Source organism: Pelmatolapia mariae, linkage group LG8 (assembly GCF_036321145.2).
Source record: "Pelmatolapia mariae isolate MD_Pm_ZW linkage group LG8, Pm_UMD_F_2, whole genome shotgun sequence".
NCBI lineage: Eukaryota > Metazoa > Chordata > Actinopteri > Cichliformes > Cichlidae > Pelmatolapia > Pelmatolapia mariae.
The window spans coordinates 3609776-3623111 of NC_086234.1; the positions used below are offsets into that span (position 1 = coordinate 3609776).

Sequence of the window (13336 nt, forward strand, 5' to 3'; positions counted from 1 at the left end):
GTACTGCTTAAATTGTCCATGTAAGAATAAACTACAGACACATGTGAAGGAGGTAAAGGTGTACCGGTAAGGCTGTGCTTCTTCCAGGAAGTGCATCTGGTCCTGTACGGTGGCACTGGCTTTGAGTTCCTTGACCACCACTTGGGTGGTGTTCAGGCCTGCGTTCACCTCCCCCAGAAGAACCTGAAACACGTAGAGACAAATGCATACAGGGGAAGGCACACAGACAGATGGCCACGTTCACATAAGCAAACGCATTAAACATGAAATGGGAGTACCATCACACAAAGACAGACAAAACGAGATGAAGCAGTCATGCGGGAGTTCAGCAGTGCAGATAATACGCACAAACAGATGGACGTACCCAGTGATGGTGCACAAGGATGAGGAGGGTGGATGAATATTCATGAGTGAACAGTATGAATAAGAAAAGGAGGAGAAGCAGACAAAGAAGCAGAAGGGGGAAAACGAGAGAGAATGACAACAACATGTTATCTGGTTGTAAAAACATGTTAACACACCAGAAGGTTTAGGCTGCAAGGAGGGCTATTACTTTGAAAATTTAGCAGCGTAAAATTTGTTCTCAAGGGCTAAGTCTATCACTTTGGGAACAAGCCGACATCAAAGGCGAGAGGATCGGGCTGGCATTACACACTCAGACATTTCAGGTAACGCAGCGTGTCGGACATTTTTAACCGACTCCCGCTCCGAGCACGAGCCGGGATCACAGCAAAGACTAACAGCCATGATGTGAGTCTCAACGATGCTGCGTTTCATCTACCCGGCAGGGAGCGACAGGTTTTACCAGCAGGTTTTTATGAAGATTGAGGTTTCTGAAATGGGCTTACCTTCCCAAACCAGCCATTCCCAATCTCTTTCAGGTAGAGAAGACTGTGGCGGCTGAGATCTGTCGATTTCAGGAGTTGGACTGAAGAAGACAGAGAAAAAGAGAAAAAATGTAACAGAGTTAGTGAGTGTCAATCAAAAGCCTTTGAACTGAAGTCATGGTCACTCACAGCACTAAACATTTTGCATGTTTTTGCCCATTTTCTACAAATTTCTTTGCGTTATCGTCAGTGATTTAAACTATTCAAACCGCGCTCATTGAGAAAAAAAATGAAAGTACAAGTAATGAATTGCAGCTGTCCTTGTGGAAAGTTGGTGTCAGTGGTAACATTTAATTTCTTTAATTAAAAAAACAAGATTGTCACTGATATGTAAAATGAATCCACCTGTAAGTGGCATAAATCATTTGTACACACATTAAAGTTTCAGTGGTCAAAAATGTGTAACTGGTCCCAGTCTCCCCCATTTCAACTGCACATGCATATTCCATGTGTGCAGTTTACATAATTTTAACACACTAAACATACTAAAACTAATAATCTTAATGTTATATGTATTTGTCAGTCAGAAATGAATGGGTCAAGTAAAGTAAAATCCACTAAACACAAATCATTTCCAAAAATACAATCGGTTCTTCTTCACTGGACAGTACATACGATATATTGGATCTAAAGTGCATTATCATTAGAATGTAATGCAATGTAAACATTTAATGTTCCATTATCACACAACAAAATCATGATGGCACTGATGGATTTCACTACTCAAACGGGGCTCAGACATAAGGAGTGCTTATCGACTATATGAAAATGGAGGGAAACCAAATGCCGAAAAAAGTTTAAGTGTTCATTAAACAATTATAAATAGTCAGCAGAAGAGTGCACGTCTTACACTTGACTGCCTTTTTAAAAAGGTTATTAACTTAAAAAATATTAATATTTAATTAAAGTAGTATTTAAAGGCTTCTGAAAGACGTCTTACACCTGGAAACACTGAATAAAATGTTCTTAATTTAAATATTTCTTAACATCTGCAAGTTCAAAAAAACATCTGCATTTGCTGGGGTTCCTGTTTTTTCTTTTTTTAATAGTTTACCCCACTTTAATGCATTTTATTGTTTTATTAGTTCATCATAAGTTTATTAACCTCTCTAAAACTATGCGAGAGCTCCTCTGAGCCTGGGACAATTTCCCAAAGAACAAAAAAAGATCTTTTATCTTATCACGATCACATTTCTTTATCCTTTTTATTCTCTCTGCCTGTTTCATCATAATACAGATAAAATGGATTATTCTTTAATAATAAATGATTTCCTGGTTTTACTACTTTCTATTATAATGACTGGACTATATGTTTCCATAAACCTCCCCAAATGAAGAGAGGATGTGCTTAAACCTGAAACATATACCAAAAGACTAATATGAACAACATGAAGAAATGATATGACACAACGCACCAGATCCAGGTTGTTAAGTAGCCACTGAAGGGTCCATCCTCTGTTCAGTCGATTGCTGTTAACCGCCTCTAAAGCTAAACATCCGCACATGCCAGTGGATGCTGCCCATTGTTGCCCAGACAAAGCAAACTCTGCCCCTAAGTGTTATTCTCTACCGAGCCGTCTCTGTCACCGATCTGTGTGGCGGTCCTCCAGCTCGCCGGTGCATCACTCTCAGCATCCCCCGATGACCTGCATCCTTCCTGCTTGCTGAACATGCCCAACCGCCCCATCCTGTCCCAGCTCCACCGAATGAAACAGACTGAGGGTAGCATCCCCTCCTCTCTCCCCTCACCATCTATCTCTTTCTTTCACTCTGTGTCTCCCACGATGGAACTTGGATTCTGGGCGTAGAGGCAGACAGACAGATCTTTGTGGTGCTATCTTCCCCCCTCCAGACTGCGACACAGTCCAGTCACTGTGTGGAGGCCATATTGGGCACCCCTGTCCCCTTCCCCTGACTGGTCATTCCTTACACCCACTTACACTCTTGCTGGGCCATAACAGAATAGCCACTATTGTCTTTTTGCTTAGGGCAGCATGGCACCAGTTAGGACCAGTCAGCAACACTGGAGCCATTATCTGTGAGCTCCATGACATAAGAATGAACTGAGCTTTGGTGATAACTGTGGCATGCAATGAGTTCCACCTACACCCTCATGTTTACCACAAATATTCATAATTCTGACGGAACAATGAGAGAAAAGAAACTCTTAAAGACTATATTAAGCATTTGTTAACTTTCACATTGTCTCTGGCACCACGTTTGGTTTGTGTGCATGCTGCAATGACATTTATAAGGTATAGTGGGGTATCTGTATATATATATATATATATATATATATAGGAGTATATATACTGTATGAGGATGGATGCGAAATAATAGATTGAATTATTTTTCCTTAACATGTAAATGTTTACTCACTCATAACAATGCAAAAGAAGCTGTAGCAGCATATGTTTGGCTGTCTTTGTATTATTTTACTAATACTTTGAGATCTCTCTGTTCATGCATCCATGCATTCTTTATGAATTCATTTATTCCCAGGCCTTTCAGCCCTTAATTTAACCATCACGACTACGTTTCTAACCCTAGCCTAATTCTAATCTTAACCCTAAGCCTAAAAGTTGTAAATTTTAATGACATTTTAATCAGTCAATTGATCCAAAACTCTCACAAAGGTAGCCCTATGCATGTCAATGTAAGCTTGATTGGTTTTGGTCCTGTGACCAAACACAATTGCTCAGAATAAGAACAGAAAAATATGCTCACTGAGTGCTTAAAATGAAAAAACCTCCACATTACTGAGCTAAGTTCTGAGATCCTATTTATAAGTTAATTTCATTTGACAGCACTGACCGGCCCTTTCTAAGATGCTGAGCATGTTGATAAGAATGCATCAGGCTCAAAAACCCCAGCAGCCGGGAAGCCTTTAGCGAGATGCACGTTGGCAAAATCAATCATGGCCAAATGGAATTCCCATTATCCCCTAACAGTCCAGTGCATCATGGTTCACTCTCTGCAGGTGCTGAGCTGTAGTGCTGTCCTTGGATAATCTTTTAAAGCCAATTATAACGTTTAACCATCCTTTTTGTTTGGCTACAGATTGCAGAGCAGCGAGACTGTTCTATAAGTATGAGATAAATAAGGATCATTTTGAGCTGTGAATCATGTAACTACGCCGAGGCCAGCAATAAAAGAAGCGGGAAATGAGTAGAACATGTCCCCTTTTTTTGCTTCAATTCCTCATTGTGTTTTATGTGTGTGTGTAGTTGTTCTCATGTGTAATATGAGTGGGTGTGAGCTCCATTAGTCGTTACAGTGCAGCCTGCAGTGCACAACAGCTGCATCAGGGCGGGTCCTTGAAACTGGGCTCTGGTCTGAGCCAAGCTCTCGCAATACCGGTGTCTCATTAGGAACTCCACTTATTCACACAGTCCAAACACAGCCCCACAGCGCTGCAGAATGACAGAAGAGATGGGAATATTGGCTGAAATCCTCCTTATTTGCTTCAGCCCTCAGGAATAATCAGACATTAGAAATCTGAGACTCACACCAGCACGGTGTTGAAAGTAACGTCAGGAGCTTTCATTCTTGGAGCCCCTTCATTCACTTCCTCAGTCATTTTGTGGCAGTCACTGCTCTTCCTTTGTAGTTTTTTAATGCTTTTTCTTTGTTTTTGTAATTAAGCGTTCTTCTTCTCTCTTTCTTTCTTTCTTTTTTAGTTTTAATATTTTATCCTCATGAAAAAGCCTTTTAAACTGTGTTTGTAGGAAGATATACAGATAAGTTTGAAGTTGAAGTAGAGACGTTAGAGTAAAATGAGACCTGTTCTTGATGAAATGGCAGCAAATAACTGAAAACTAAAATTATGAGAAAAGTGAGAAACATGAAATGGAGCGAGACAGATCATTTTCTTTACTTCATTTCTCCTTAAAAAAAAATCCCCCAAATGATGTCACTGGGTGAGGCAGTCCTCAAGGTGCAGTAATGAATCCCTGACTGCCACTACAATACAAACCATATGGCTCCTATTATTTACAGAAGAAAAAACGCCTGCTTTAAAGGATCAGTTTCCAAAATCATAGGAAATAAGTAAGAGAACGTTGTCTAACGTGCACAACGTTGTATACAAATAAATTTGGTTTTAATTGCCAAAGTTTTGCTTTTGATGCCATGAAACCAAATCTGCCTGTCTAGATCATAGACTGTATATAAAAGATGTTGGAAACTGTGATCAGGAACGTCTTTGAAACCAGATGTGACCAGGATCTACCTGACAAAAGAGCGACACTGCATGATCAAACCATAACAACTTGTCAATCACACGGCTAACGGGGAAAGCCTTGAACTCGGAAAGCCTTGAAATGAGTGATTAACATAAAATCTCATGAGGAAAGTGTTTGCTGAAGTTCTTTCTCACAGGTTTCTATACAGTCCAAGCGATAACCTCTGGGGGCTGAAAAAGTCTGCCAACAAAGAAGTGCCAAAAACTGCAGCTCCTTCAGTGGCTGTTTGAGTCACTCTCCATGGACTCCTGTGATAAAACGCATTACAGCATTAAAAAGCAGGTTTACAGCCTGGTAGTAAAACACTGTTTTGTCTGCAGACCCTTTCCTCCCCCATATCAACCGTGCTGTGGGTAAACAGCTTTCAGAACCTATCCCCTGGCATGCCAGTAAGGCCTACGTTTAGGTGTGTGACCACTTTGTGTAGCTGAGCGGAGGCAGTGAAGTGGAACAAAACCACAGGTGACACTACGCTGCTATGTCCATCTATTTTTTTTCTGTAAGTGAAAATTGACCTGACTTTCAGACCCGGGTTGCATCCATCTATCATTAAAGGTATATTGTGTAGGCATCATAAAGAATAAGAAATAGGATTCTTCCTTATTAAAATAAAATTACCCTTCGGGGTTTTATTTTTTTATTCGACTACTTTCAGACGTGAAACCGAGCAAACATTTACATTTCTGTGTATTTGTGCTTTGTTGCAGACCCGCGTTTGCGTGGGCTCGATCCACAAAGTCTCACCACACTCCAGTGCCATAAGTTTATCAGGCAGCATCAGCCCATTAACACACAACAAGGACCATTGTCACATACGAGCAAAAAGGAGAAAGAAAGCATCAGAGTGAGAGGGGAGAATTCTCACTGGGGTTTTGTGCTCTTGCATGCCTCACATACCAACAAACAGCAGTGTAGGCTGGCCGCCTGGACATTATTATGCAACAGGCAGATGTTTGTGGGAGAGAGTGAAAGCTAAAGAGCACAGAGTTCATTCTGTAGGGACCTGCAGTGAGGGATTGTGGGATAGGTGGAGATCCAGCTGACCGAGGCCAGCGTAAGGGTGGTGTTCACTCCAGGGACAAACGTTGACGAATGCCAGACACACTAGTCTCCTCCATCTTATGTTTCTCTCACACCCTTGATATGCACTTGAATGTGTCAAGTTCTGGTACTTTTACTAAACTCCCGAAAGGTTTGCATCAGTTTGTAAATGACTGGACACATAAATGACTAACCAATGATTACAAATTGTCACAAGTGAAATTAGGATTGGATATTCTTTAAACCCTGGTTCATTTCACATCATGCCTTCCAACAGCAGAGAAAAAGCACAAATCACTTTAAAGTTGATCAGTGGATTTCTGAGATTTACTCTGTGAGAAAACAGCAAAGGAAAATGGGAGGACCCTGTTCAACTTCTTCACCTTTTTCAGAATCAGAATCAGAATCAGAAGACTTTATTTATCCCCAAGGGGCAATTAACAAACAACAGAGCAGCATGACGTTGAAGATAAGGACAATAAGAACAGGCAATAAGAGTGAAATAATAAATACACAGAATATACAGTATATACTAGAGATGGCACGATACCACTTTTTTATGTCCGATACCGATACCGATATCATAAATTTGGATATCTGCCGATACCGATATTAATCCGATATAGTATGTTTTTTTAATCAATAAAACTGTTTTTTTTTAATATCTTGCTGCATTTTGTATAAGTTCATACTCAAGTTTAAATAAACAACAACACTAAAGCTATTCTGTTATACCTGTATGTAAAAAATACACTGCACCCAAAATATTTCATAGTTCAGCAACACTGATCAATCTAATAAACTTAAACCTACTCCATCCTTCCTATTCTGGTATTTTAAAGAGTACTTAGCAGAAATATTAAGCAACCTAACTAATAGGGTTGCAAACTCCCAGCAAAAAAAAAAAAGGGAACCACCCCCACCCTCCACCTCATGATGCTTAATCGATGTAATCAACTTTAATTTGATGCAGTGTGAAAAAAAATGCACAGAAATAAATTATTTTTCAAGAATAATTAAATATATTCAACATCTTTCTTCAACAGAATTGCAAACTGCACAGATGGTACTTTCCCAAAGGAAAAAGTACTATAGCTTACTAGGGTATATTAGACTTAACAGTTACTATATACAGTAATGGACTTCTATACATTTTACATCAAATTAAAACTTTGGGTGTAAGATTCAGATAATTATTTATTAAAAGCTAGACATTTTAAATGAGAATAAGAAAGATAAGTATGTCTTTGTGCCCCCTTTTCCCTGTTCATGCCCTATCGGCCCCCCTGGCTAAACTTTGCTAGATCCGCCCCTGCACAGTTACCAGCCGTCAGCTACGTAGAAAAGGATCCTGGTGTAGAAAGTAATATTAAATAAATTCTAACAACAGCTTATCAAGCTTAAACGTGCTGCTGTTGTTCAGCCGCTGGTTTCCTCTTTCTGGTGCAAAGTGGGCCAAAAACAAAGAAGAGAGACGGACTCGCGACAGAAAAGCCGATCAGCTGATCATTAAGCAGTTTCATGATTGAAGTAGCAGCAAGAGAGGGAGAGAGAAGAGGCTCCATATATCGGTTGTTAAGCTTAACGTAGGTACGCTTTACAAACATTCAGAGATGAACTTACACACTTGCTTTACTTCTCTCTGGGATAACTTCCTTGGAGATGAAATGCTGGATTGCTAGCGAGGCTACAAATAAACACAGCCGCTCTATCACGTGATGCACACTGCTTCGATGTGCTACGGTTACAAGCCGAGTTACGTCGTGTCGCAAGTTTTGTGAGGTGCTTTTTTGATATTTAATGGATCGGATTACATTTTTTAATTTCTCGCCGATATCCGATCCAGGAATTTACGTCAGTATCGGACCGATACCGATACTTAATATCGGATCGGTCCATCTCTAGTATATACAGTTTAAAAATTACACAGTTTTAAAATTAAAGTGACTGAAAGATGAATAAATAACTGTAAGTGACTAAAAGTGAATAAAGTGTCGGTAGTATAAGAAGAGTGTAGTTTATGTTTATGGTATGGGAAATGTTCTTATCGGCTGGAGTTAAAAAGCAGGGTGGCTTTGGGGACAAAGGTGGCTCTCCTCCTCTCAGTCCTGCAGGAAATGCAGCGGAGGCGTTGCCCAGAGGGGAGCCATTGAAATGCGGGGTGAAGAATGTGAGAGGGGTCATTGATGATTTTGGCTGCCTGTCTGAGGGCCTGTTGGCTGAAAACCTGTGCCAGAGTTCTGACAGGCAGGCCAATGATTTTAGAGCACACTGATGCAGTGTGCTGCAGTCTGTTCCTGTTCTGAAGACTGAGGGAGTGGAACCAGCAGGTGATGGAGAAGGTCATGATGCTTTCCAGGAAGGCATAGTAAAAAGTCATCATGATGGGTGTGCTGACTCCAAAGGAGTTGAGTTTCCTAAGGAGGTATAGCCGTTGGTGGCACCTCCTGAGAATCTCCTCTGTGTTGGCAGAGAATTTCAGGAGGTTGTCAAAGATGGTTCCCGGGTATTTGTGCTCCTCAACTACCTCCACTGGTTTCCCGTGGATGGTGGTGGTGACTGAAGCAACCAGATCCCTCTGCCTACTGGAGAAGGTCACCACCATCTCTTTGGTTTTGCTCACGTTCAGTTCAAGTTTGGAGCTGTCACACCACTCTACAAGCTCCTGAAGAGTGGGCCTGTGGTGTTGTGAGGGGCCTGACAGCAGTGACAGGAGAACTGTGTCATCAGCATATTTCACCAGGTGACAGTTAGGCTGTGTGGATCTGCAGTCATCGGTGTAGAGGATGAAGAGCAGGGGGGAGAGCACACAGCGGAGTGGAGGTGGAACGGAGACCGGAAAGAGAGTTGTTGACCCAAATTTCCTGTTGGTCCTGTTGGTCAAAAAGTCCAATATCCACAGGCTGATCATCCAGGTGAAATCGGGTGGAAAGTTTAGTGGCCAGGATATGAGGCTGCAGAGTGTTGAACGCTGATGAGAAATCAGCAAACAGAAGTCTGGCGGAGGAGTCAGGGAGCTCCAGATGTTTGTGGATGGAGTCCAAGATGAAGATTTTTGCATCATCGACACCTCTGCATGGACGGTAAGCAAACTGGAGTGGGTCCATCAGCGGGACAGTTGCTCTTACGATGTGCTGTTTTATGATCTTCTCCATGGCTTTCATCACCAGGGAGGTGAGGGCCACAGGACGAAGATCATTCAGGGACTTTGGGTTGTTTCTTTTGGGGATGGGGATGACTGTGGAGTGTTTCCACAGCTGGGGGACGGTGTGACTGTCAATTGAGTGTTGAAATAGAGTCCGGAACACACTTCCTAGTTGCCCTGCACAGTGCTTCAGAACTCGACTGCTGATGTTGTCAGGGCCGGGTGAGCTCCTCTCCCTGGTCCTCCTGAGGGCTCTCACCATGTCTTCAGTCCTGAAGGTGAGGGCAGAGCTGCCAGGTTTGAGTGAAGATCTGGACTTCTCAAGCTGGGTGATGTTGTCCATCTCAAACCTGGTGTAGAAAGCGTTGAGGTTGTCAGGGAGGGAGGAGGGGTTGCTGCCCTCCACCTGGATGGTTCTGGGGGTGGTGACTGCAGTATTCACAGAGGCCATGGTTTTGAGGCCCTGCCAGGCTGAGTGGAGGTCCTCTGTAGTGATTTTTTTTTCAACTGTGTTTTTATACTCCAGTTTAGCAGTTTTTATGGCCCTCTTGACCTCCCTGTTGACCTCCTTTCTGTCCAGTGCAGAGCCGGTGAAGAAAATCCTGAAAAAGGATTTTTTTTTACACCTTTACAGATCCCTGTATGTTTTTTTAACCATAGGGAGTATACATGATAGTTAGACTGTCTCCCTGCTGTCACTCGCTGGTTTGCTGGCTCCCATTTTGAAGCCTTTTTGGCCGTCATCATCGTGCATCTGACTGAACTAATAGTAGGCCCGCCCTAAATCATGGCCTGCTTTATTGTCCATTTTGACAGTAATGGGGACCATAATTTAAAATGGTGTAAATCTAGGAACTGAAACTATGAACTCATCAGGAAGGTGTTTAGCTGGGTTGTTTTCTTATTGACTTCTACACGGTCACACCTATTCTCCAACTGTCTCCTTACTGGCCACTAGAGAGAGTGTCCAAGTAAAGCCCTTCTGCACTGACTTCACTCTTCAGCCTCTTTGAAAATGCTCCAGTTTAATTCAAAGTTCCTGCCCGTGTCTGTGTTTGGAGTACTCGTGCCTCCTTGGAAAATATGATGTTACTGTTTGTTTACTGGAAGAACTGAAAGGAATTTCTAAAAACTGAAGAACTCCACCCCACTGGGACCTATTTTTTTGTGTTTTTTTAGATATATATATTTTTTGTTTTTTATAGCTGGTGGTATAAAAAAAAGAGCCCAGAATAAATGGGGTCATATGGAGCCCAAAATATAACATTCATGGGTAAACAAATTCTTTATTCCCAGCAATATTCAATATATTTTATTCAATATCATGAGTCGGGTTGAAAGTGAGAGGGGGGCTTGAGAATAGAAATGAGCACTACTTCTAATGTGCAGGGAGAAGAGCATGGTTCGAGAGAGGTCGAAGCTCCAGCAACACTTGCAGTATAATGACCGGCTTTATTACCTGATCAAACTTGTTTTGATTCAGTCAGCACTTTAAATAGAACACGTGTGAGTAGAAAATAAAGTCTTTATAGGAAAAATTTTAAATAGCAAATCATATCTGCTCAACTCTGTGGGCATTTTTAAAACACCCAACCACCTACATTTAGTATATTTATCCACTAATGGAGCACCAACAGGGCATATGGTCATGTGATCTAAGGGGTGTGACTATTGTCATATCTCTGTATGTTTGGTACTCAAACTGGAACGCTGTAAATTTGAGGTGACGTTTCAAGTTTTTTCTCAAACATCCACTATGGTGGACGCTTAAAAGTAAACATATAAGTGAAAAATAAAAATACACTTTAAAAAGTGTATATTAAGAAAGAATATTGCATGACAGTGACGATAAACTGCTTAATTTTAATTTTGCTAAAAAAAATTAACCAGATAAAATGTGACAACTGTAAACTGGATTCAAACATAGAAAACAAACAGTGTTAACTTTAAAAACTCGTGGATTGGGAAGTCCTCATTACACCCCGTGGAAACAAAATTTAAAAGTAAAAAATCCAAAAGGTCAAGTAACAAAACGGTTCTTTAAACTGCAAGTGTTGCTGGAGCTTTGATCTGCACAGAGAGATTTGTAGGAAAAGAAGTTTGTATTCTTTGTATTAGTAATGCCATGGCACCACAAGCCACAGCCACCATTTTGATTTGAGGCATGAATTAAGCAAGCAGAGAAATTAGTTGTAGCAGCGTCCTGATTGCAGTCACCTTCAACCACAACAGCCAGCTGCTCCTGATGCACAAACAGAGGCTTCTGTTCTGAACTGTGCTTCTAAATGTTTGTTGGAGTTATTGCTTGGAAACGAGTGCCATAGCACGAGTATGTTGTAAAGAAAAAACACAGCTGAGTAATTAGCATGCAAACAAACATTAACATGTTTTATTTCAGTTCAGAAATGGAATCAACGCTAGATTTCCTAAAAGTAAAATAAAGATAAAAATTGTTCTTTTTTTAATCCAGAGAAGTTATTTTAACTATTTAGCTTAATTTACCTCCCGTTATCGAGCATTAAACACGCTGTAGTTTAAAGATGGCAGTCTGTTTTTACATCCTAGGTCATATACAGCCCACTTTGACCAAAGAGACTGAAATATTTTCCAATTTTCCAATCCCATCCAGTCAGCCGGACTGGAGTCTTTGCCAGGCCGATTCTGGCCCCCGGGTCTTATGTTTGATACCCTTGCATTAGGTGAATTGCAGGGAAATTTTGGTCCAGCTGATTGGCTCCAGCCCTGGCTCAGCTAAACTGAGCTGAACTCACCTGATCGAGCTGGTTGCTTGGCGACTGGCAGGGACACCTCAGTGAGCGGAAGGATGTAGACGTCAGGACTACCCTGGGAGGCCGGCGAGGCCAAGGTGGACATGTCTGCATGGTACTCCTCCCCATCCACATTCTTGAATTCCTGCAACACGCCGGCAAACATGCACAAAAGGTCAAAGGTCAAGCTAATGAAGAGTCTGCTCCCACATGAAAAAAATGAAAATTCAAAACTGTAAAACAGTGTGGAGTAAAATTTCAATAATTATGTAACTTCAAACTTAAACAGCATTTAATTTGAGAGTTGAATGAATTTGTAACTGAGAGTTCAGTCAGCTCCTTAAAATGCAACTCGCACATTAGAAGTGAAAATTCTCCAGAGACTTCCCCCGTTTTGTAATTTGAGGAAAATATTCATGATGGAAACTTGCTGTGTGTTAGTGCATGTTAAATCAAAGCATGGAGGGTTCTTTCATACCAATGAAAACACTGCAGCTTTTGGCCCTGTGCATTTATATTATAATGATGTCTGTGGGAGCTGACAAGTCTTCCACATTAAATGATGAGCAGACTCCTAAATCTATAAAAAAACAACAACTTTATAACTTAAACTTCAGCGTTTTCTCAACTTCATTATTCAACCTGAGTTCAATTAACTACCATTTTTATAACATTATGGGAGCCTACTGAAACTACCTCACACCTGTACCCATCAGACCATGTGTTGTCAAAATATAGCTCATGGCTTATTACAGCCCATGAGTGCAACAAGAAACATTACCGTTGTAGTCGTCGCAGCAGACTGAACCTTAATCTGAACAAACACAGCTGCTGTCAAGAAATGGAACAGCATCACCTCACTAATGAAACTTTTATTTTTCAGTCATTATCAGTCCATTCCTTGTGCCTAACCATTTCAGGAAGAATGTCGGTCTTGGTGGTTTCTTTCTGTTAAAACCTCTTTTCCAAGAAAGCTTGTCTAAGAGAGTTCAGGCTGAAAAATAAAGGTGCTCATACCAAATATTGACTGACAAGCTCCTTTATAATAAAATATAAAGAAAAATATAAAGCTCAAGACTTTCGCACCTGACCTTTAACCTTGCAGCTTTACACTACAAACTGTTCCATGCTGGATTGCATCATACAGTTCAATCAGGCTGCTCTAGGCCTGTGAGAGGGGAGGGGCCAGGGCAATCCTCAGTTATCATCACTGACCCTCAACAACAGAAAACAGAGATTTTTGTTGTTTTT

At 41.1% G+C, this 13336-nt stretch overlaps 1 protein-coding gene across 3 annotated transcripts in view; it reads right to left on the reverse strand.

Moving 5' to 3' along the window:
• Window positions 1-13336, reverse strand: part of aatkb (apoptosis-associated tyrosine kinase b) — a 76495-nt gene that overhangs the window by 14005 nt on the left and 49154 nt on the right. For 2 of the 3 annotated variants that reach the window (XM_063482452.1, XM_063482453.1), the window contains 3 exons: window positions 12089-12230; window positions 849-928; window positions 65-183 (listed from right to left, as the gene is read on the reverse strand). In XM_063482452.1, the coding sequence (XP_063338522.1) occupies window positions 65-183; window positions 849-928; window positions 12089-12230 (341 nt within the window). Of the gene's footprint in view, window positions 1-64; window positions 184-848; window positions 929-2302; window positions 2672-12088; window positions 12231-13336 lie in introns of those variants that run through there. The other variant, XM_063482454.1, reaches the window with a different exon arrangement.